General features: G+C 50.4%; 2 protein-coding genes and 2 pseudogenes across 2 annotated transcripts; 1 reads left to right on the top strand and 3 right to left on the bottom strand.

Moving 5' to 3' along the window:
* Positions 1 to 669: 669 nt before the first annotated feature.
* LOC136453377 (disease resistance protein RPS2-like) lies at positions 670 to 4,222 on the top strand. Its single transcript, XM_066453944.1, is given in 4 exon segments — positions 670 to 2,165; positions 2,167 to 2,292; positions 2,294 to 2,431; positions 2,433 to 4,222. Coding segments are annotated over 4 exon segments (2,724 nt in total). The 5' UTR covers positions 670 to 1,151; the 3' UTR covers positions 3,879 to 4,222.
* Positions 4,223 to 7,420: 3,198 nt separating this feature from the next.
* On the bottom strand, positions 7,421 to 12,677 carry LOC136455264 (pectinesterase-like; annotated as a pseudogene).
* A 1,903-nt stretch (positions 12,678 to 14,580) lies between these two features.
* Positions 14,581 to 15,485, bottom strand: LOC136453375 (nuclear transport factor 2B-like; annotated as a pseudogene).
* Positions 15,486 to 18,972: 3,487 nt separating this feature from the next.
* LOC136453374 (salicylic acid-binding protein 2-like) lies at positions 18,973 to 21,779 on the bottom strand. The gene is made up of 3 exons (XM_066453943.1): positions 21,340 to 21,779; positions 20,972 to 21,106; positions 18,973 to 19,516 (listed from the first exon to the last, which is right to left on the bottom strand). Exons 1-3 carry the CDS (start codon positions 21,727 to 21,729, stop codon positions 19,238 to 19,240), a joined length of 804 nt encoding a protein of 267 aa, XP_066310040.1. The 5' UTR covers positions 21,730 to 21,779; the 3' UTR covers positions 18,973 to 19,237.
* Positions 21,780 to 24,439: the final 2,660 nt, after the last annotated feature.

Below are 24,439 nucleotides of genomic sequence, written 5' to 3'. Positions count from 1 at the left end.
TTCGCAGCCCAAATCAAAACAAAAACAACCGGCCCACCGGTCCTGTCAATGTGTGAACTGAACAGGTGAGGGCCCTTTTCAGCAAAATAACAGTATTTTTTTCTTATAATAAATTAACATCAGCATCAATCATTTTTTAAGCCAGCCAAATAGAGCCAAGGTCGTGGGGAACTCAGAGTTTTTTTCACCCTTTGGCCATTGGTTTCTCGGATTGAAAAGTCCGCATGCATAGGCAACTAGCTAACTTTTTTTACTACTCCCTCCGTCCATAAATGCAGACAAGGAGCCGTCAATGAGCTCCAAATGCGCAGCACGTACGAGAAGCCAGACTCATGGTCCCAGACTAATACGAAAAAGACTTTTGGGAAAAAAAATTGCTTAGATGAAGAAAATAAATGCACGGAGGGGGTAATTTATTACTACATCTCGCAAACATGCTCACCCATGCTTAGTCCTAGATCAGTTCGCATCACGTTTGCCAGTTCGCCGTGAGTACTTTTTTTTTTATCTTCCACCAGGGCAAACAAAGCATGTAGCACCGTTAGAATTAGAAAAAAAAAAAAGCCCGGGATAACTCTCTGGTGCCCGGGGACCATCGCCCTTCACACCCATCGCCCAGCATCGTGCTCGGACGCAACCTGCCAAGTCAAGTCGTCTCACACTCACCACCTTCCTCGCATAAACCGCAATCGGAGAGTCCCCAGGTCTGGTCAGCGCGGCCACGTCTGCGGTGTGAGAGTTTTCTTGATTCCCTTCATCCCTTTGTTGCTTCGTCGCTAAGGACGCCACCATCATCACTCACTGCTTGTTCCACTATAGTCAGTCCCTGATTTCTGAGCTCAGACGCCTACCGATTTGTCCATTTCCTACAGACGCTCACCAAAAATTCCAACTGATTCCTCCGCCTCTTCCGAGTTCCCCAGAAGCCCCAGTTTGATGCTGCCCACCGATTGGATCTTGTTCGATTTCTCCGTTCTGCAGATCCTGTGCGCATCCGCTCCAGGGAGTAGTAGCCCTTGCTCGGCTTCCTTCCTCCCCCACCGATGCTCAGATCGTTCAATCCGCACCGATTTTGAGTTCTTGCCCCTGCGCGGCGTCAAAGTCTAGAGCTTCAATTTCTTGGCAAAGATTGGGGATTCCTGCTCGCGGGGATGGAGTTCGTGGCGTCCATCGTCGACACGGTGTTCCGGCCGCTCAAGGACTACTTCGCGCGGACCGTCGGCTACGTCATGTCCTGCGGCGCCTACATCGACGCGCTGGGCCACGAGATGAACGAGCTCAAGAGCAAGCGCGACGACGTCAAGCGCATGGTCGACGCCGCCGAGCGCCAGGGCATGGAGGCCACCAGCCAGGTCAAGTGGTGGCTCGCGTGCGTCGCCCTGCTCGAGGACGCCGCCGCGCGGATCGCCGACGAGTACCAGGCGCGCCTGCAGCTCCCGCCCGACCAGGCCCCCGGCTACAAGGCCACCTACCACCTCAGCAAGAAGGCCGACGAGGCGCGCGACGAGGCCGCGGGCCTCAAGGAGAAGGCCGACTTCCACAAGGTCGCCGACGAGCTCGTGCAGGTCCGCTTCGAGGAGATGCCGAGCGCGCCGGTCCTCGGCAGGCACGCGCTGCTACAGGAGCTCCACACCTGCGTCCGGGACGGCGGCGTGGGAATCGTCGGCATCTACGGCATGGCGGGGGTCGGCAAGACCGCGCTGCTCAACAAGTTCAACAACGACTTCCTCATCAACTCCCATGACATCAATGTCGCCATCTACATCGAGGTCGGCAAGGACTTCGATCTCAACGACATCCAGAGGATCATCGGCGACCGCCTCGGCGTGTCGTGGGAGAACCGGACGCCCAAGGAGCGCGCCGGTGTGCTCTACAGGGTGCTCAGCAAGATGAACTTTGTGCTGCTGCTGGACGACGTTTGGGAGCCACTCAATTTCCGGATGATTGGCATCCCGGTGCCCAAGCACAACTCCAAGAGCAAGATCGTCTTGACGACGAGGATCGAGGATGTGTGCGACCGCATGGACGTCCGCCGCAAGCTCAAGATGGATTGTCTTCCCTGGGAGCCCGCGTGGGAGCTCTTCCGTGAGAAGGTTGGTGACCACCTGATGAGCGCTAGCCCTGAGATCCGGCACCAAGCTCAGGCGCTGGCCATGAAGTGTGGACGGGCTGCCTCTCGCACTCATCACTGTTGGCCGGGCAATGGCCAGCAAGCGCACTGCAAAAGAGTGGAAGCACGCCATCACTGTGCTAAAGATTGCCCCATGGCAACTTCTTGGCATGGAGTTTGACTGTTCTTGAGCCTCTCAAGAAGAGTTATGATAACCTCCCCAGTGACAAGCTAAGGCTCTGCCTGCTATATTGCTCACTGTTCCCAGAGGAGTTCTCTATTTCCAAGGATTGGATCATAGGCTACTGCATCGGTGAAGGATTTCATAGATGACTTGTATACTGAGATGGATGAAATATACAACAAGGGGCATGACCTTCTTGGTGATCTCAAGATTGCCTCTTTGCTGGAGAAAGGCGAAGATGAGGATCATATCAAGATGCATCCTATGGTCCGTGCCATGGCGCTGTGGATAGCATCGGATTTTGGCACCAAGGAGACCAAATGGCTTGTCCGTGCTGGAGTTGGGCTGAAGGAGGCACCAGGCGCAGAGAAGTGGAACGATGCTGAGCGGATTTCTTTCATGCGGAACAACATTCTTGAGTTGTATGAGAAGCCTAATTGCCCCTTACTGAAGACTTTGATGCTACAAGGCAATCCTGGGTTGGACAAGATATGCGATGGCTTCTTCCAATACATGCCATCTCTCAGAGTGTTAGATCTGTCTCATACTTCTATCAGCGAATTACCTTCAGGGATCAGTTCATTGGTTGAGTTGCAGTACCTGGATTTGTATAACACAAACATCAGGTCACTTCCAAGGGAGCTAGGATCTCTATCAACTCTGCGGTTCTTGCTTCTCTCACATATGCCACTGGAAACGATCCCGGGTAGTGTTATATGCAGCCTCACAATGCTGCAAGTTCTGTACATGGATCTCAGCTACGGAGATTGGAAGGTTGGTGCAAGTGGAAATGGTGTTGATTTTCAGGAGCTTGAGAATCTGCGTAGGCTCAAGGCTCTGGACATCACAATACAATCTGTTGAGGCCCTGGAGCGGCTGTCACGGTCATATCGCCTTGCTGGTTCCACAAGAAACCTACTGATAAAGACATGCTCCAGCCTGACAAAGATAGAGCTTCCTTCGAGCAACCTGTGGAAGAACATGACTAACCTGAAGAGAGTGTGGATTGTGAGCTGCAGCAACTTAGCTGAGGTAATCATTGATAGCAGCAAAGAAGCTGTTAATAGCAATGCGCTCCCCCGTTCCATCTTGCAAGCTCGGGCTGAACTTGTCAATGAAGAGCAGCCCATCCTTCCAACCCTGCATGATATCATCCTTCAGGGACTACATAAGGTAAAGATCATCTACAGAGGTGGATGTGTACAGAATCTAGCATCATTGTTCATCTGGTATTGCCATGGTCTGGAAGAGCTGATTACTGTCAGTGAAGAGCAAGACATGGCGGCAAGCGGCGGTGGACAAGGTTCAGCAGCGGTTAGAGTCATCACACCCTTCCCCAACCTCAAGGAACTGTATCTCCATGGCTTGGCAAAGTTCAGGAGGCTGAGCAGCAGTACATGTACACTGCACTTCCCGGCGCTGGAGAGCCTGAAAATTATCGAGTGCCCGAATTTGAAGAAGCTGAAGCTTTCTGCTGGAGGACTTAATGTGATACAATGCACCAGGGAATGGTGGGATGGGCTGGAGTGGGATGATGAGGAAGTCAAAGCTTCTTATGATCCATTGTTCCGCCCATTGCACTGAATTCAGTTTTGGTTGCTAGAGATTCTGTTATTTTAGAGATTGCTCTTCCCCGTGGATACAATAGATCGCGTGAATTCAGATATTGCTAGTCTGCACTCTGCAGTGGGTGTAATCTTTTCTTATTTGATCTTTGTGTAGTTCAGGATTTCTGGGCTGTGTTGTCCATCTTGTAAGTACAAGTTGGGCGATTCTTTTTTTTTTTTGCACAGCCCATCTTCTACAGATGATCAATTAGCATTTGTGGCAGCCAGGAAACTAGCAAATGTAACTATCGAGTTCTCCAAAACAGTATGACTGGCGGATACCAGTACAACCATTTTCTCTAATTCCCTGTTTCTGCTTTCTATGAGAAATGAGTTTAGGGTGCCATTGCTTTTCCTGGTATGAGCTGAACACACGCCTTTGTTTGTGAATGGGTCAGAAATTCAGAACGGTGATGGTAGCTTCCTTCTGCATGAGTGTTGTCAACGAACAGGGAAGGTCCCCAGCTGAGCAAACCAAATTTCAGCACTATTTCGCTTGAGTTTATTCAGCACTATTTTTCAGCTATGGAATAATATTTTCTTCTCACAACATTTCAGCATAAACATCAGCATAAGCCAAATTTCAGCATAAGCGAACGGGGTGCAAAAAAGCTCAGCTAGTGTGATATTTAATCCCCAAAGTCCTTAGTAGTCAGCCTGGGCACATTTAGACCGAAAACCGAGAACCGAACCGAACTGTCGGTTTTTCGGTTCTGTTTCGGTTTCTGGTTCTGGGAACTACGGTTATCGGCTCGGTGTTCGGTTTGTACGTGAAACGAAACCGTAGAACCGAGCAACCGAACGACATTTATCAAACTTCCTCTCCTCTTGCCCGAGCACCCCGGCCCAATTAACAGGCCCGCTCGGACACTCCACCTTCCCGACCCAATCCACCCCGTCCTCCACGCCGTACACCCATGCGAGACACCCGAGGGGAGGGGCGAGCCAAGCCACTCGCCAACCAAACCCTATCCACTACCCTGCGTGCAGCGGCGCGGTGCTTAGCGTCTTGGCGGAGGCGTGGAGCAGCGAGCGCCGGAGAGGGCGAGCGCCGTGGCGTCGGCTGCGAGAGCAGGAGAGGCGAGCAGTGCGACGACGAGCGGCGCGGCGTCGGTTGCGAGCGTCGGGGCGCGTGAGCGGCGCGGCGGTGGCTGAAGCCTGGAGGGCCGATGTTGGCGGGGCGGCGGCATCATCTGTCAGATCGATTGTTTTTCCTTCTTTTCCTCCGTTTGTATTTTGTAATCTGAGATTCTGGCTACTTGGATCCAAAGCACAATCTCCTTCTTGTTTGTTTCTTTGTGCTGATGTAGGTTTCGGTTACTGAAAACCGAACGTTTAAAACCGACACCAAATTGGTCGGTTTCTGTTTTCTCAAGCAACCGATCGGTTGTTGATGTCTACGAACCGAAGTTTTGGGAAACCGAAGAAACCGAACCGATTAGTCGGTTTAAACCGATTGCCCAGACTGACTGAGTAGGACAAAACTAGGCTCTCAGTACAGCAAAATGCACCAAACAAACACAGCAAAATGACTGGCCGCCCATGGTCCCAAATTGCACAGATAAGGTTTGACCGTTTGACCTCAAAAAAAAAGGTTTGGCCGTTTGACCTGTTCAAAAGAAACTCGGCCCAGTGAGCGCGTACGAATAGGCCGAATGGGCGGTCTCTTGGTTTGGTGGGCCTGAATGGACCAGGACCCCAATTTGTTTTTTTTTTGAAACAAAGGACCCCAATTTGTTGCCATCACCATTTCATGATCCGGCCTGGTAATATACTTTTTGGATGAGTGTCCTGGTAATATTTCATACTACTAGTTTAGTAGTACTACCTCTATCAAAAAAAAATCTAGATCCGATTAATGTTTAACTATTTTAAGCTTATTTAACTAAACTTATAGGAAATGATATCATCGTATCAACATGTAAATATACTTCACAACAAATCCAATGAAAACTCATTTAATATGATAAATATTAATATATTTTTAGTTACATAAATCAGGTCAAAGCTTTAGGCCCGTTTGGTACGGATTCTGCACCAACTCCGGGAGCAGTTCGGAGCACTTTCCTAGTAAAAAGGAAACAGCTCCTTCGACGGAGCCGCGGAAAATCCGCTGAGAGAAGGCGTTGGCGACGGTCGAAGCCGAAAAAACGAGCTTCTCGCAGCTCCCTCGTCCTGGGCCAGCCCTGAAATACCCTCGCGCGTGGGCGAGGCGTGGCAGCTCCGGGTCGCCGGGGTGAATAGAGGCTGGACGGAGTACCGAGGCTGGGGCTCCGGGCAGTCGCCGGAGGCCAGAGGGCTGGGCCGTGCAGGCACCGGCTCGCCGGAGGTCGACGGTGCCCAGCGCCGCCTCGCCGGAGACAGAGCCAAGCGCGCGCGCGCTGCAGTGGAGGTGGGGCGGGCACGGGCGCGCTCTTGCGGGGGCGCTGAGCGCGGGGAGCGGCAGCGGCCGGTGGCGTACGATGCGGAGTCGTGTGCGGGACGCAGAGGCAAGAAGAACGGAGGGTCGAATAGATACGCCACCGTTCTTTTGGATAAGGACGCGGAGGCAAGAAGATTAGATAAGAGAGAGAACAGGAAAGAAATAGGAAAGAAAAAAAAAAGAAAAAAAAGAAAGGAAAAAAAAGATATTACGGATATTTCGTCCTTTGGTCGGAGAAGTTGTTTTTGCTAAATAGTCTAAACAAACTACTTTAGATCTCAAATAAATCTGCTCCACAGGTAAAACCATAACTAAGAGTCTGTTTAGCACAGCTCACAAGAGCTGTTTTATTTGTCAAACACTTATTTCTAAAATAGCTTCACCCATAAAACTGTTTTCCCCCTCTCACAAAGACATGAGTTAGGATGAAGCTGAAAAAATAGCTTATCCTAGTTCTCTCCCTCATTTCTCTCTTCCACCCATGCATGAAGCTGTTGGTGAAGCAGTTTTGTTAAATAATTTTTCTAAAACAGCTCAGTTTCACCTAGAAAGTTGCTCATGAAGTTATTTATCAAAAAATAACTTTACTAGTAAAGCTGGGCTATACCAGAACAAACTCTAAAGCTGTTTTAGTTAGAGCCAGAACTCTACCAAATGGCTCCTTAGATTGGTGGACCTAACACTTCTAAAATTATACATACTTTCTGGGAGGGAGGGAGTAGTAAATTGCAGCTCAACAAAGTTTGCTAAAACAGTCACTAGTCATTATTACTCAGCGCAAATATGCCAGGTACTGACACTGACAGAACCGGTCCTGTTACTGAATTCTACAATCGCGTTAAGGATTGATGAATCAGGCCTGGTTTAGATGACCTCAAAGTAAGTTTTTTCACTCTCTTTTCATCACATCAATTTTTAGACATATGCATGGAGCATTAAATGTAGGTAAAAAAAAGTAACTAATTGCACAGTTTAGTTATAAATCACGAAATGAATCTTTTGAGCCTAGTTAGTCTATGATCAAACAAAGTTTGTCAAATACAAACGAAACGTGCTACAGTGTCCAGATTGCAAAAATTTGCAATCTAAACGAGCCCTCAGAGACCCTCGATGTATGGCACGCCGGTGCCGTTGAGCCAGTTGCCACCCTGGATGAACTGGCCGACGGTGAACTGCACGGCCACGCTCCTGTCCGTGATGACGTGGTACCCAGGCCACTTGACCCGGCCGGCGGTGCCGGCACCGGGCCCCTCGTTCTGAGCGCGAAGTCCCCGTAGAAGAGCGTCTTGAGCGCGAAGTCCCCGTCCCGTCTTGATGACGTGGTACTCCCCGTAGAAGAGCGTCTTGAGCGCGAAGTCCCCGTCCCACTCGAGCCACTCGTGCGCGTCCAGGTACGACTGCAAGACGATCGTCCGCGAGTAGGCCTTCCACGGCCGTCCCAGGAACGTCGGGAAGTCCGTCCCGGCCACGGGCGCCAGGTCGGGCGCCGGCACGACGCGGCACCTGTGGAGGGACGTGCCCGTGTCCTGGTTGGGGTCCTCCCGGCCCTGCGCGGTGACCGCGTTCTGCTGGTCCCGCAGGGGCAGGCGCGCAGCCCTGGAGCACGGCGGCCGCGTTGCCGAAGACGAAGTCGACGGTGCCGGACACGAAGCACTCGCGGTGCAGGTGGCGGAGCGCGTGCGCGTACAGGGTGTCCTGGTACCCGTCGACGCGGCAGCGGTAGGCGACGGCGCGGTCGGCGCTCACGCGCAGCGCCACCGCCTGGTGCTTCGCTGGCCCCGCCGTGTTCTCCGCCCGCAGGTCCTGCAGGATGATCCCGTCTCCCGCCACGGCTGCATGCATCACAGTCAAAAAGTCAGCGTCAAAGTTTTTTTTTCACGGTTTCGTCCCCGGTTGTTTCCGGCCAGCTCCGGATCTGGACTGGCTGCTAGTTAAAAATTTCCAAACGTGCCGGCACGGCACTACACGGCCCTAGCCTGTCTGGGCACGGCACGGCAGGCATGATTGATGAGGCGTGTCGTGCCACCGTGCTGGAGTTTAGGCCTAGGCACGCCACTAAACTTGGTGGACCGTGTCTAGTGTGTCGTGCCGGCACGGCAGCCCAGCGTGCCCCGTGCCGGCCCTGGCACTGAAATTATAAAAACATTCATTCGAATCATAAATTTACAGAGATAACTTCTACCTCATCAAAAACATCAGACAATGTCAGCAAAAAAACAACAAAGAGCAAAGAACACAAGCAGGTTTTAAAACTAAAATAAGGGGGTGTTTGGTTCCTACAGAAAAATTTTAGTCCATGTCCCATCGGATGTTTGAACACATGCATGAAGTATTAAATATAGACGAAAAAAATAACTAATTGCACAGATTGTGGCTAATTTACGAGACGAATTTTTTAAGCCTAATTAGTCCATGATTTGACAATGTGGTGCTACAGTAAATATGTGCTAATGGCGGATTAATTAGGCTTAATAAATTCGTCTCGTAAATTAGTCTTCATCTATGTAATTAGTTTTATAATTAACTCATATTTAGTTCTCCTAAATAGCATCCGAACGTCCGATATAACATGGACTAAAATTTAGTCCATGGAACCAAACACCCCTTAATTAAAGTAGGAGCTGTGTAATAGCTGCCTCATTAAAAATCTGTTTAGGTAAAACTCACCCTTATAAGAAACCCTAAACAGAAAAAGAGTACAGCCAGCTCCTAAGATTGTTCATAAGTTCATTACATCTAGCCTCCAGCATGTCCAAGTCTTAATAGCTATTACAGAACCATTACATAAATGGGGAACTTAATCAACATCAATATAAAGTGCTTCAAAGGCCTTTTCCAGCTCCTTATCCTCCACCATGTGCTGTAGTCTTGATTCAGCATTCTCCCAGTCTTTGATGCAGGTTAGTGCCTCCACAGTCTCAGGGTTCAGCCTCCGACGATGCTCCTTGATAATCCTGCCAGTAGTGCTAAAGGTAGATTCTGAAGAAATAGTTGACACAAGTACAGTAAAAATATCTTTTGCAAAAATAGAAAGCACATGATAAGTAAGCTTGTGCTCATGCCACCATTGCATGAGGTCAAAATCATCATCTAACTGGCTGACTGTGTCAGAGTCCAAGTAGGATGCAAGCTCACTAGAGTTAGAAGCAGAAGCTGCCTGTAGCAAAGAAGTGGCAGAAACACCCTTAGACTGATCAAGATTAGGAGGGAGGGAAGAACAGCCAGCTCTAATGTCAAGCTCATCGTCATCATAAATGTCAGCCCAAGCTATTCTTTTTTTACTAGAAAGGGATGCAGGAACAACTCTTTTGAGCCTAACAGAACCATACATTGCATCATACATGTTGTACATTCTAAAAAGAAGAGCTCTGATGTCCAGCAACTTGTTAGTGTAATCAACATTAAAAAGAGAATTCAACTTTCTAAGCACTTTGGTAAAGCCCTTAATCTTAGCTCTTGGACCCAGTATGAATGCAATGGAATGAAGATCAGGTATGTTCTTCCAGTACTTATTATATTTGTCAATCATAGACTGCACAACAGATCTCAGATGTTCATCATGTTGATATTTATGCAGGTGAACAACAATCTTAACAATATGATGAATCATAAGTGGAGAAGTAGGATAGTACACACCAGATAAAGCAACAGTAGAGTCATAAAACGGTTCAAAAAATTGCAAGCATACGAACAAGCTCAACACGAGCTACATCAACATTGTACTCTCAGCGACGAACAGAACCATCAGGATTAAAACCAATTTGAGTTTGAGACATGCGACATTTCTCACGACGCTTAACACAAACCTTAAGATGTCGAGTAAGATGTCCAGTGCCATTAGCAGAATAAGCAGAGTATTGTTTCTTGCAATGTTTGCAAGTGGCAGCATACCTGACGGGTCTCGCCTTACCTGGCACCTTCTTGAAGTGCTTCTCAAAATCATCCCATACTGTAGAGGTAGAAGGCAGATTGGAGCCTGCCACCTCACTGTCGCCACCGTCGGCATTGGGATCGGCCCCTTCCCCGGACCGGGACCTCATCTTGGTCACAGGGAAGGGGATCAGCAGCAGACCGCCAAAATAGCTCGGCGCAGTCCTCGCGGACATCGTCCTCCTCATCATCCCCGGCTAACCCGCACATCCGCAGCTCGTCGTTCTGGGAGTGATCAAACTCCCCTTCATCGGCATCGCCTACGCCTGGGGCCATCTTTGCCGTCTCCGGTTCCTCGACGGCTGCATCAATCAACAACAGAAAAAGATGGTTAGGGTAGGGGATTAGGGTTAGGGTAGGGGATTACCCTTACCTCTAGAGCTGGAGCGCTGAAAACGACGATGAGATGGACCGGATGCACACCCCTGGTACCTCAACGGAGATCGGAGCCCCGGAGGTGGCGGCGGCCGGCGATGAGAACGACGGACAGAAGACGGAGACGCATCGAGGATGCTAAGAACGAGTCTCAATCGACTTTTAGGGATGAAGAACAAGGGAACAGATGGAGATTGAAGGCGGGAACCACCAGATCTGAGAGAGAAGAGGGAGATTGAGGACAGAGAGGGAAAGCAGGGAGATTGAGGACGGAACCCACCGGATCTGACCCCTTACCCGCCGAGGAACGCCATGGACACGGCGGAGCAGGGGAACGAGGCGATGATCAGGCAAACGGGCGAGAGCGAGGAGCGAGACGACAGCGGACGAGAGCGACGAGCGAGACGAGAGCGGCGCGAGGGAGACGAGAGCAGGCGAAATGAGCTAGGGTTTGGATGGTGGGGGGGGGGGGGGCGGCCGCGGCGGGTGGCTTATATACCGGCATACCGCAGCCCCGCCGGCGCCCCAGAGCCGTGCCGCCCGTTGGAACGGGCCGTGCCCAGGCCGGCACTACGGGCCGACTCCTCGGCCCAGGCACGGGCCAGGCACCGGGCACGGCTGGGGCAGGCTAGGGCCGGGCTTTTTCGCACCGGGCTCGTGCCAGCCCGTTTCAACCGGGCCGTTTGGAAATCTTTACTGCTAGTACTATACTGGTTGTCAGCTGTAGGTTGTATCTTCGTCAACAGCTGCTAGTACAGTAACAGGGAATCTGAAGTGGAGTGCACTCCGAATGCAATCGCTGTATTCCGTGCTATCTTTATGCCCATCTTTGCTACCACTAAGCTAGAGATAGATGCATGAACGTGTGCAGTCTGCAATGTAAGGCATGGACCATGGAGGCATTGCAAGGCTAATTAAGCTTCCAAAAGTAAAAGCAAAATCTGATCAAAGACGAATGTTGGCAGCGTAAAGAGCTGGCATATGCAATATCGTATCCATAGATGGAAATGAGTGCGAATATTGGAAACGTAAAGGAGAGGCAGGAACAGGACAGTGCCGGGGTGCATCACCTAGGGTGGCGGAGTTGAAAGTCGTGGCGCCGTCGACCACGTTGCGGCTCCCGGTGATCACCGTCGCGTCCATGCCGTCGCCCACGATCATCAGCTCGCGCTTCTGCTTCCCCACCTCGACGTTCTCCTTGTACACCCCTTTCTTCACGTAGATCACGTACCTGCTCTTGCCGCCGTCGGGCGCCGCGTCCACCGCCTCTTTCAACGTCCTGAACTTGCCGCTCCCGTCCTGGGCCACCACGACGTCGGCCTTGATGGCGGCGCCCGCACCCGCGCCCGCTTCAAGGAGAGCGCGGTCTCGCGCCGGCACCCACGAGGGGAACGTGTACGTGTCGGCGACCTCGGAGAGCGCGGCATTCGGGGAGCCCGAGTCGTCGACGGTGCTGAGCACGGCGAGCGACGCGCTCGCGAGGGACTTGAGCGGCTCCAGCCGCGCCCCCACGGCGTCGCGCAGCGGCCCGTCGACGACGACGCCGTCCGTGCACGTCGCATAGTAGGTGAGCGCGGCGCTGAGCCACGTCCGCACGTCGTCCGCTGGGGCCGCGGCCACGGCCGGCGAGGCGTCGGCGAGGCGGTCCCGCGCTAGATCCATGAGCTGGACGCAGTCCGCGAGCGCCGCGCGCTGCCTCGGGTCGCTATCGCTACCGGCGCGCCGGAGCATGCCGGACACCGCGGCAGCGGCCGCGTCATGCTGCACGAGAGACCTGGCAACGATCGCGCGGAGGACCTGCGCAGGGCGGGTAGGATGGTGCGCTCGGGGAGACGCTAGCACGGCGTCGGCCACGATGTCGTGGCATGAGGTTGGGTCCGGGGAGCTGGCACAGAGGTCCGGAGCGGAGAGGTTGAGGAGGAGGAGGAACGCTGCTCCGGCGCAAAGCAGAGCGGCCGATGACAGCGTGATCAGCAAGACGGGCCTGCATGGAGAAGCGTTTCCTTGGTAGGGCGAGGAGAGGAGAGGCTCATTGCTACTACTAAGCATGGTGACTAGTGTACTGGGCTAGTGATGACACACCGCAGCTGGGGTTCTATAGGTAGACGACAAGGAGGGGAGGATGACTGGATAATAAGGTTCATAATTACTCGAACTACACAGTGTTTTCAAATTTCCAATAAAGTACTGTATGTATAGCAAAATAACCAGCGACTATCACGGCTACCTGGCTGTAAGACTTATGATCGGGCACATGGTTTTCAACCGATAGCACATGGTCTTTGGAATTTGAATAGAGGGGTGTTGGTGAAATAGTTGTTCGTTACACAAGGACATGTCACTAGTACTTCCCTACGTGATTTGTTCACCTGTGTACAAGCGCAACCAAGAATTGTCATGACTTTTTTTTTTTGGGTCGACTGTCGAGAACCGTGCTGCAGTCTGCAGTCAAGAATTGTAGATGTAAGGGCAGTAGGCACCCACAATGGGTGGTTCATAAGCTAGCACTAAGTATTTTTTTTATACTTTAATAGAAGAGAGAGAAAAGCTAGTTCTTATCAAGAGTTAGGCTCATACACATATTCTAAAAACATGTGAGAGTGTCATGTGGGTCTAATCATACTATGAACCATTGCTAAAAACTAACACTATTGGAGAGGTTGACTTAAAGCTAGTAACTGATTTATTGTTGCGGGTGCTCTAAAGCCGTCAAGGTGTCGCGCTCCCTGTTGCTTTCTTACCATAATGGTCATCGGGTGGCATAGGTCGGGGTGCACAACCTCCTCGAATGACCATGGTGGCACGATATGACATGGGTTGGGATCCAACGGCTCCCCGTCGTTCCCTACTCTAACCATGATGGCCAGGGCACGAGGTAGGCCACGATCTACCTTTTCTCTATCGTTCCATCTTACCACAACGTCCACGCAAGAGGTAAATCCCGGTCGCAAGCCATGGCGACGTGGCCCTCAATCAAGCGTCTCTCCATGGAGGGCCGTGTCGCCATGGCCATGGACGAACACATCATGTCGTTCCTCTGTTGTGTGCCTGTCCACAGCAGGCCCCTCAGGTAACCGATGCGGTGGACGAACGCATCATCTATGTGGGTGACAGATCTGACCAGAAAGAGGCCCAATCTGTTGTGGAGTCCAGATCCATTGAATTTGGATCCTAGCAGGGCTGGATCTTTTTATTTTAAGTTGATTTACAGAGGTGAGTCAAAATTACTAACTCCAAAAATCCCCATTGATGGATACCTTAAGGTAGAGGCTTTTGAGGCACCTCTAAAAATGACTTTTGCCCATTTCTGAATTTGAATAATGTAGCGTGTTAAACCTTTACATTATTTAATTGCATCAAAAATGATTTGCGACTTTTTTGAAACACAGTACAGAAGTAGCAGCTCTAATACACGCATGCACACTCACTTCCTTGGAATATGCATGAGATGATTTAAAAACCGCTAACGTGTAGCAATGTACTTGTACTTATCCTAATGGGGGGTGTGATATGGATAACTTTGTACTTAGATGATAGTGTGGACAATTTTTGCACTTAGTGAGGGATAATGTGCATAGCTTACATGAGGAGATTGATAATTTGTGAGTTTGCTTTTGTAAGGTTTATAAAAATATAGAGTAGATGTATATATTGATAATATCATTAAAGGGTTGTTTGTACACATAACATTTCTAGAGGGCGATTAATTTCGGGCGCCCTTCAGTGAGTGATGGAAGCGTATTCTTGCTAATATTTGAAACAGAGCAATTTTATTAAACAATAAAAAAACTAAATTCCAAACTAAACTCGGAGCGCACACAGAGGCGAGGCAGCCCACCCAAACTGTACTCCAAGATGGGAGGATTGTAACAACACTTTCGTATAAATATTAAGCCATTCTCAAATGGAAACCATTTCTGAAAGGAAACTTTATTTAGGATGCTACATTTTCTGAAAGGAAACACTGGGAGTCTGGGATGCTGTGCTGCATCCTACACGAAGAGAGGACCGAAAACGAAAGGAGAAAACAGAGGAACACGCGCCAGGCGTCCATGTGTGGCATCAAAGCATCAGCCCAGCACCGACTTCCTTTCGGCACCCACACGCTACCGGCCATTGCGTCAGCCGTAGTTGAGCCGGAATATGTCATTCTGCACGAAGAAGCTCCCCTGCTCGTTGGGTACCAGCTGAAACATCTGCACTCCAACATTGAATCACAGCATCAGAATTCAAGCCTCCAACTCGATCGGAAACAGTTTGAGAGGAAAAGACGTACTGCCGAGATGGCATGCATATATACACCTACCTGGCTGAACCTCAGCTGGTGCTCCTCGCCGGCGAGCTGGAGGTTGCCGCTGACGAACACCAGGATGCTGCCGGGGAAGGACGGCGAGGGCTGGCAGTCGACTGTGCTGACGGTGTGCCGGCATTGCTCGAAGGGCAGCTGCGCCAGCTTCTGGCCGATCTCCTCGGCGCCTGCGACGGCGTGGCCCTCGAAGGAGAGCATGGAGGTTTGGCCGTAGAGCGCGGCCAGCGCGGCGCGGTCGAAGTCGAACGTGCGGTAGTAGTGATCCACGAAGGCCCGCGCCACGATGTCGTACTGGCTCCCACCGGCCTCGCCGTTGCCCTGGCCGTCCATTGTCTGCCGGCCGGCTTCTGTCGGTGGCTCGGTGGTCGGTGCTGATGCCTGGTGGTGATCTCGTGCTCCGGGCAGGTGGTCACCTCGCTCGCGCGGGTATTTGTAGGCGCGCGGCCGCGGTGTTGCGCGTTGCTGCAGTATGGGGTAATCCGTTTGTATAATCGAAAGAACGAGCTTTGCCCTTTTGCGTTGGCGTAGGTCGAACGCCCAGATCGCATGTGGTGGCGCGGCGTGCGTCGGTGCGTGGCGCCACACAAGGGTTTTGATTTTTCTGAACAAGCTAGGGGCTGGAAACGCAGAGCAGCCAGAGGCAAAGAAGTTTGAGAAAAGGGGGGGAAAAGCAGTAGAAACTAGTATATTTCCACAGAAAATAAAAGAAGTTGTTTACGAGAAGCCTAATCCGTGCATGTTAGCTTCACTTCCATCACGTTTTATCGAACTTGATTTTGTCTCCCCCTTTGTGTTTATGGATGGATGCATCTTGGTTTTTTGGCGGCAAGGAAGGTACCAATCCCAACTAACCGTAACCGTCTTCGGAAGATGCACGGAAGGAATCCATCCGTAGCGTCAACCAGGAATTACATGGTCAAGATCACGTCGTGTTCACACCAGGGTGTACATGATCCGGTCACACCAGTTCACGCAGGCCAAGAGCGAGCTGTGAAACGAACTCTGGTGATGGATTACAATCGAACATGACCGTGTTCTGGCCACACGATTGCGATTGCGAAACTGGAAGCCAGAGAAGGCCGCCGCTTTCGGCGACAGAACCAAACGGGCCGCACCACTCTTTGTCCCTCTGCTGCCTTTGCCGCCGATTCACGTACTCACATGTACAGCCCAACGGCAACGGGAGGCCACAGCGCAAAATGCGTTCTTGGTAGCGCTAGCGGCCTAGCGCGTGAGCTAAATCCTCGCGGACGCTTCCCACGGCCTTCCACGGACTCTGCACACGAGAGCACCTGGAGGACGAAGAGAAGTTTTGCGTCGCGGACCCACGGGCGCTGCGGTGTGTGCTCGGACTCGGAGAGGTCAGGACTCAGGAGTGAAGTGCCTCAGCCAACGCTCGGATCGGCAAGACCTGGGTCGGTCGCTGTTTGTAGTGTTGTGCTCGACCAAGGTCTCGGACAGTGCGCGTGCCAAGTAGTGCGAAATGCAAGTAAACAGTGAAGTTTGAACTTTGAAGTTGTTGGATCACTATGTCTATGTATGAGAGCACTATATAAGTCTTGTTTTGATCCCATGCTCTAAAATTTAGCCTCTAGACTTTATGACCTCGTGAGGCTTCAAGTAGGAGGCTCAAAGTGTTGTCTAAAGTTTAAACAACCTCACAAAAACTTTAGACCATACAGGTGGGTTAAAATGGTCTAAAGTTTTAGCCCTTAATTTTAGCGAGCTAAACTTTAGATAAGAGAATCCAAACAGGCCTTTATAGTATTCAAATTACATTTGGCGGACTATAATAATATTTCCCTTTAACTAGATCTTAAGCAAATTCCTTAGTGTCGTAGCTCTATTTTAGTCTTTTCAATCTTAGTTTGTACAAGAATCCAAATTGGATCTGACTTCTTGAGCCGTTGGTCATTTGGCAGCCACCGCGCTCCTCGTGTAACGTCCCCTTCATGGACTTGATATACTTCAGGCTTCATTCCAAGCCATCCCGAAACCCTGTGTATTAGATGGCCAAAGGTGCCTTTGCGCTAGCCTCTCCAAGCTCTCTGGAAGGTGACCTCGAGCGAACCATTATGGTGACATTTCAGGATTCCACTTCTCCCGGAGACGGGATCCGCCTTCCGGTTTTTCTGCAAGTAACATTTTGGCTTACGTCGATGGTTATATGGCTGAACGAAGACGAAGCAAGGGGATATGGAGCCCAACATCCGCCAAGGCTTGCCAATCCAGTCACCAGTGTTGAAAATTGATGACATAGGAGATACCTCATCCAGGCAAAATTGCCATGTCCTAAAACACCGATCGGCCGATGGCGAGTTTGCATCGTCGGAGGTCAACGGGATGGACTATGAGGTCTTGAAATAGAAATGCCTCCGCCAGGGCGGATACCATCATTGGACAAGCTTTTTGAGATTTATTTAAAGTTGACATATTTTCGTAAATGTTTTGAGCTTTTCTTTGTTTGGTTGCAACGGACGAATATGTTTTCTATACTACTACTACTACTACTAATAATAATAATATAGAGTGAAAGTTTCTCTTCGTCAGTCCACCGTTTCTCTCTCATTGTTCTCGCTTTCACTATAGTTCTCACTCATCTGCTTCCATCCGTGGTCCGTTGTTTGGAGAGACAAAATCCTTCGCTAACGCCACACGCCCACACCACTCATGCCATGGTCTAAATGGCTTAACGGTGCTCAACTCGAGCCCAGATGTGTCGCAATACGGCACGAGCCACGTCAGCATGGTTCGTCTTTCACCTTTCTCAGTCTCGTCGTAGCTACGCACAAAAGCCACTTATTTAGCCCGAGTCAACCTACAATCAGTTTTCTTTCATATAAGATTAATCTTTTATTGCATATAGTATCTATAGGGTTGAACTTAATTGGACTAATTTTCTTATGTCATCCATTTTGGGCCTGGACGTCCCTACTTTGCTAGGTAGGCCCCGATGCAGCTTCTTTGTTTTATCATTTAGATTAGAAATGTCTTTTAGCTTTCTATTATTTGTATAGTATGTGTATAAGATTTGTTTACCCAGGTTCCTTTCAGTTTCTTTGTTCTAGATTTTATATTAAAAAGGTCTTTTTAGAGTTCAAAAAACAGAAATGTCTTTTTAGTTTTTATTACTGTATATGTGTATAAGATTGTTTAGCTAGTTTTCTTTTAGGAATTCTAGTAGAGGCAGTTGTATAATAGCCTAGGGCTTTGTTCTCCTGCAATTTTTTATGAATCTGGTTCTGATTGCTTTGGGCAATTGAGCAAACGTGAACCTTATCGACCCACAGAGTGATCTTGATGGCCACCCGGTTCTGGTTGCTTCGGGCAATTGAGCAAACGTGAACTTCATCGACCCACAGTTTTCATAGATCCGAGGCAGAAGTAGGCGAGCAAAGTGCTCTTGGTGGCCACTTGGTTCGGCAGGACAATACTCCGTAAATTTCTTCCTTCGTCTCTTCCACTATCAGACTTTCTCCCCCATTTCTCAATCACTCGCTCTTCATTCTCTCTTGATGGCCGCCTGGCTCGGCAGACAATACTCGTCTTCCTTGTCTCTCCCACTGTCCCCCCAATCTCTTAGTCCGCCGTCCCCCACTTTCATCATTTTGCTTTGAGAGTTTGGAGTTCACAAAATCTTCTTGGACTTCGCATATCATGACCTCTCCAACAACGTGGCTCGCCTTTCAATAGGTATACATAAGAGCCATATATAAGTTGAAACTATCTAATCTAACAAAGTATATATGGCCGCCGTTGGGTGGGGGGCGTGTTTTGGTCCGGACAAATTGTCCCGCTTGCCTTCAACTTTAATCGCACATCAGAAAGCAACCTGCACGGCTGTACATGCAGCAGCTTGCAGAGCTGGACAGCTTTGTCGAGTGATTCTATGGTCCAGGACATGCGCTTCATCAGCAGTTATTAGCCAATTAAAAGATTGGAGAGGAGCAGATCGTCGACAGGGACACACGGCCAAGTTCCAACGGAGATAAATTTGGACACTGGAGTAGTACTGGACCTCTAGACAGCGCCACAAAGATAAACCTAATCGTTACAGATATCCAGAACGAGAGCCTCAGTATACACATTTTTCCCCTGGCGAATACAGATTATTAGCAAGCCTCAATCAATAGCATTATACACGATTTCACACCACGCGTCGAGATTTCTGGTCAATCCCGATTCGAAAACAGCAGGGGGAAAAATTAAACCGAATGCAACAAATTAAAACACCACGACATGCATGCAGAGCCTGCTCAACCGACGAGAAGCAACATACAGCTGCTGATAGCGTCGTCAACTAGGCGTACTTGTCGGCGACGTCGGTGAGGCAGCGCACCAGCTCGTCGGGCCTGGAGAGCATCACGACGTGGTCCGCCACGATCTCCTTCACCTCGTCCACCGGGTTGTTCTCCACCATCCAGCGCTGGAACTTGTCCACGATGGCGTGGTCCTCCGTGCACACGATGTACACCTTGCGCACCGACCCGTACCTTTCCTGCGTGTAGGGTTGCTGGAGCACCAGGTCCTCCACAAACATCGAGCTCACCCTCAGCAGAGATGCCGCGAGCGTGAGGTCCTGCAGATAAGACGACGACACATCAGCACGCTGCGTGTGCTTTTAAGATGCAGTGATTTGCACCTGATAACAAGGCTATGAGACACGCATCAGCACGCTGCGTGTGGAAGGGAGGACCGAAGGAGACAGCTAGGGCCTCTTTAAAATTGCTCCGCAAATTCAACCGTGAAGTAACTCCAGAAAAAAAAAATCTGGAGCATGCTTTTAGGTGCTCTCTTAACTCTTTTTTTTTTTCTAAAGTAGAGTTTTAAAGCTACACCTATTTGGCTGAAAAATATGGAGCGAAGTTGAAAAACTTGAAGCGGAACAGCCCCAGGCTCTTAATCATTACTGTTCAAATGCTCAGTAGCTATGGTCACCTGGTGCTGATCAGAGATAGCCTTAATTGGCCTTGTAGCCCGACTTCTCTGCAGAATTTCGTGCTAGCCAGAGTGTGTTGGACAATTTGGAAAATCAGGAATAATCCGGTGTTCTCAAATAAAATGGCAAAATCAACTAATCATAATCGCCCTGTTCGTTTGGGCTTGTTTGACTTATAAGTCGTACTTTTTCAGCCAACGAACAGTATTTTTCTCTCACAACAAATCAGCCAACAGTACTTTCAGCCATGGCTTATCAGCCAAACAAGCCCAAACGAACAGGGCGAATGCTTACTACAAGGCTTTTGATTTGTTTACACAATGGAAGATCTTAGCGAGGAAGGAGGGATAATACATCACCTGGAGAAGATGCTGGAAGACTTGAAGACAGGACTAACAAAGTGGTGAAGAGCTATGGTTTGTTACTTGACATATTTTTATCTGTTTTTACCAGTTATTTTGTGTTCATTCGATAGGCCTTTTTGTATTTGACGTATCTTTTTTATATGTTTTCTATCCGATTCTGTTTATGTGGCACCGCAACACCTGACTGTCAAGAATGTGTTGAGTTGTTGACAGATTTTGGCCCACCGCCCATAGATGTGGCGAGTATTGACAGATAGCTACATTCAGATGGTCCTTCCAGCCTGCTCGGTTGGCTGGTTCGTATTGTTGCTGGTTTGTGAAAAAGTACTGCTGGCTGATTTGCGTGAGAGAAAAATACTGTTACAGTTGAAAATTTACGATCGTTTACAACAAGCCACAGCCAAACGAACACCGGTTAAAAACTATGGCTGTCGACAACGGATAGGTACGGTGCTGTTCGTCGTCACGTTGGCATGCACAGCGATATTAACTCCATTCACTGTGCTCGCGTGCAAATAGCCAAAATAACCGTCCTTTTAGTCGAGGATGACACTGACGCACGCGACCGGGTATGGCGAATGGACATCGTGTCCTCTTTGATGCACACTAGCTATACTGATCCAGTGATCGTTTCCCTTTCAACTTGATTCGCAAGAGCGGCGAAAAAACATGCAACTTGACTAGCTCACACGAAAGATAAACAAACCAGACGCGCGCATAGGTTACGTACCTCGGGCGAGCAGAGCTGGAAGAACTTTTCTCGTATGATCCGGGGCCCGAACATCATGGAGGTGGGGAGCTTGCCTTCGGCGTCCTGGGGCTTCATCTCCGTGTCCATCAAGTCCAGCCACTTCCCCTCCACGAACTTCATTCATTCGTTTCATCAGAATCCAAAAGGCGAGAGATAGACACAATGATTAGCAAGTGGATCGTAGCAAGTGGACCAGTCGCTTTACTCTATTTCTACAAAAAAAAGACATCGAATCGATCTTCTCGATGGCAAAAACCAAGAAAATGACACACACCACCACGAGGAGGGAACATCTCGATTCTCGAATCTAGAAGAGAGCAGCCGGCCGATCGCGGCTGGCCTCTCACCTTTTCCATCACGTGCGACGGCCGCGCCGCGCAGTCGGGCATGAAGGCGCAGAGGAACACCACGGCGGCGACCTTGTCCGGGAACGTCTCGGCGGCCAGGGCCACGTTCACGCCGCCGAGGCTGTGGCCGACGAGCACCACGCGGTGGCCGTCGGGAAGCGACGCGAGGAGGTCCAGCAGCGGCTGGGTGTAGTCCCGGAACGTGGGCACCTCCCGCAGCGGCCGCGGGTCCACGCCCGACGCCGCCAGGTCCGGCGCGTCCACGCGGTACCCCGCCGCGCGGAGCGGGGTGGCCACCTTGAACCAGGACCAGCCGCCCAGGCACGCGCCGTGGACCAGCACAATGTGCTTGCCGCAGCCGCAGCCCGGGGCCGCCGTGGGAGCGTCCATTTTTTTTTTTTTTTTGTGATTTGTGGAAGAACACTAGCTAGACAACCCCAGCGCTCTTATATAGTTATATATGCGCGCGCGCGTGGCTCGCTCACCTCTTGTAGGTGACGGGTTTATGTAGACTGTACATCATGTTTATCGGAGGCTTTATTAGGGAGGATAAGCAATTCCTAACAGTCAACTTTGGAGGGCGAGAAGAGAAAGAGAGCAAAAAATAAACGATGTGCGCTACGTCTCTCGTAAATATAGAATAGTGTAGTAGATGGGATTCTGGTATACTGTACATAGAGTTCTCGTGCATCGCATGCTATATATGATATGATATTTGAAATAAAACTGTAAAACGCGAGGGGCACCGAATGTGCGGCAGGGACAACTACCATACGATGACGATGACAGGCAATGTTTATTTAGAGTAGTGCAAGAACTGATGCTGGGTGATCGAACAGTGCGCGTGACATGCGAATCTGGCAAATCATTCTCCAAAAAACCAGGCAAAACCATCGCCGTTCGCTGCAGACGGACGACGACTTCGTTCGTCGTCGTCTGTGTGCCATGCACCGCACGGCAGGGCGGCTGGCACAGCACCACCGTTGGAAACAGGAGTTACTCATCAGGGTCTCAAGCGGCCAGGCCAGCAATTGGGAGTACAGCTGTATTATGGAGCCTCCGGCGATCTAATCTAATGGCTACAGGCTGACAGAGATAAGCACAGGAAACTAGGCGTCAACGGTGCGCTGCACATGCACTGTGGAGTTGCCATGCATGCAGACAATAAAAATAGTGCATGCGCCACAAAAATAGGACTCACGTTGAGCGCGCGTCGCGTAAACAACTCGATCCTCTCCAGCTATACACTGAACAACTAGCATTAGCAACCAATTCTCCTGCAGCTGGGAGGTTCAGAGTCCGATTTTTTTTTTTTTGTTTTTCAGACCTTTTTACCAAAGATTTTCATAAATACATCCCTGACAGTATTCTTTCAAAAAATAGACTCTGACCTTGGCACCGTGACAATTGACGCCGAGCTTACACGTCTCGGCGCCAAAGCAATTGGCGCCGAGGTCCGGGGTCATTTTGTACGTGTTGTTGACGTGATGGCTTTTGTGTATGATCTCGGGGACCAGTCGGTCCGTGGAAGGCCGACAGGTCAGTGCGATCGGAAACATCACCATGCTCATGCCGCATCTATCCGCGCAAGGCCAAGGAGGATAGCTGTGTTGTGTGCTGCCGCATCTATCCGCGCAAGGTCAAGGTGGATGGCGTGACAAGATGCAATGCCTATGTTGGCGTGCCTCCCTCGGTGGACGACAAAACCACCCACTTCCACTTGTGGTAAGAAATGTCACTGCCTCACTTGGGAAGGAAGAGCATCTCCCCGCACCGCAGTCTACAGAGTCTGTGGTCAAAAGGCTGCGCACGAGCAGGAGCAGCGCAAATCGACGTCCACCGGGCCCCAATAGATTCGTGGTGATGAATGATGATGGCCATGACCCCCATCTTAGTGGGCGCAAGCACAGGCGTGCGGTGCGGTGCAGCTGATCAGATCAGATGGATGCGGATGCGGCAGCGGCAGTCGGGCAGCGTTACAAATAGCCAAGCTGACTGGTTCGCGAGCAAACGAATTCGTTTGCTGAGCCCGGGTTTGTGGGGCGTGGTCTGCCGTTCCAAGGCCGCCCTTGGAGCCATGGACAGTGGCCCGTGGGTGGGATGGATGGAGTGGAATCCCCTCCCCTCCCCGAGACCCCGGCACACTTCGGCCGTTTGGCTCGTGACCTGGCCGGTGGCAACTCAACTCGCGAGCAACTGCCGAGTGCCATCTATGCCTCTTCAGCCTTCTCTGCCTAGAGATTTTGAGATTTACTGGAAGAAGGATTCCGAAAATTACAAACATGGCTGAAAGTCTGAACCATTTCAAGTAAAGACCAATATAGCAGGACACCATGAGAAAACAAAACAAGACCGCATAGATGAATGCGATGCCAGGGTGGATTTCCACGCAGCTCTCCGACGCCAGGGTGGATTTCCAGCAGGACGCCGCCGTCGGCGGCACAATCGGTGGTCCCCTGGGGTCGTCGTTGTCCAACCTAGGCAACGTCTGGAGCCGCCGGTGCGGTGCCGCTGCCGCGGCCGTCGCTGTCCTGGCGCTGAGGACGAGGAGAACGCACAGTGAAAGGAAGCAGTGATTAGCGTTGGCCATTGTAGTTTCGAGGCCGTCGGATACGTGCTGGGTGCCTGGGGTGGTATACGCCTGCTGTGGGCTCGTGGCGATGCGATGTGCTGTGCGATCTTGGAAGAAGGGCTTGTATGATCTAAGCCTACCACCAACCTGCTGGCACCTTTACATCAGGAAGGACATCAGTTACAAAGAATAAGCACTCTAGGCAATTTAAATTACCTAGAGCACAAAGAATTGGTCTAAGAAATATTATTGAAAAGAAAAGGATAAACCATACACCACTATTTGCTGTTCACGGGTTTAAATTGCACTCTCATAGAAACACTTAAATCGCCGAGTGTTAGTTAATCCCATCCCTCATGGATTTTCCCCACCAATGAGTCAGCAGGCACACTTCGACTCTTCCGTCCCAGAACCTGATATGGATGTGGAGGTACACATCTACCACGGCCACACTAAACCCAGCGCAAATCAGCAGTTTATAATGCTGCAATCTAGAATTTCTTCTCTGGACAGTTTACTCAACAAATG

Source organism: Miscanthus floridulus, chromosome 5 (assembly GCF_019320115.1).
Source record: "Miscanthus floridulus cultivar M001 chromosome 5, ASM1932011v1, whole genome shotgun sequence".
In the NCBI taxonomy this organism is placed as follows: domain Eukaryota; kingdom Viridiplantae; phylum Streptophyta; class Magnoliopsida; order Poales; family Poaceae; genus Miscanthus; species Miscanthus floridulus.
Note: the sequence above shows the minus strand (reverse complement) of the source record. Positions and strands in the feature narration are given on the sequence as shown.

Coding starts and splice junctions, on each gene's coding strand:
- LOC136453374 (XM_066453943.1), bottom strand. CDS start 21,729: ATGGACGCTCCCACGGCGGCCCCGGGCTGCGGCTGCGGCAAGCACATT. Junction 21,107..21,339: donor CGTCGCACGTGATGGAAAAG/GTGAGAGGCCAG, acceptor GAATGAATGAAG/TTCGTGGAGGGGAAGTGGCT. Junction 19,517..20,971: donor TCCAGCTCTGCTCGCCCGAG/GTACGTAACCTA, acceptor TCTTATCTGCAG/GACCTCACGCTCGCGGCATC.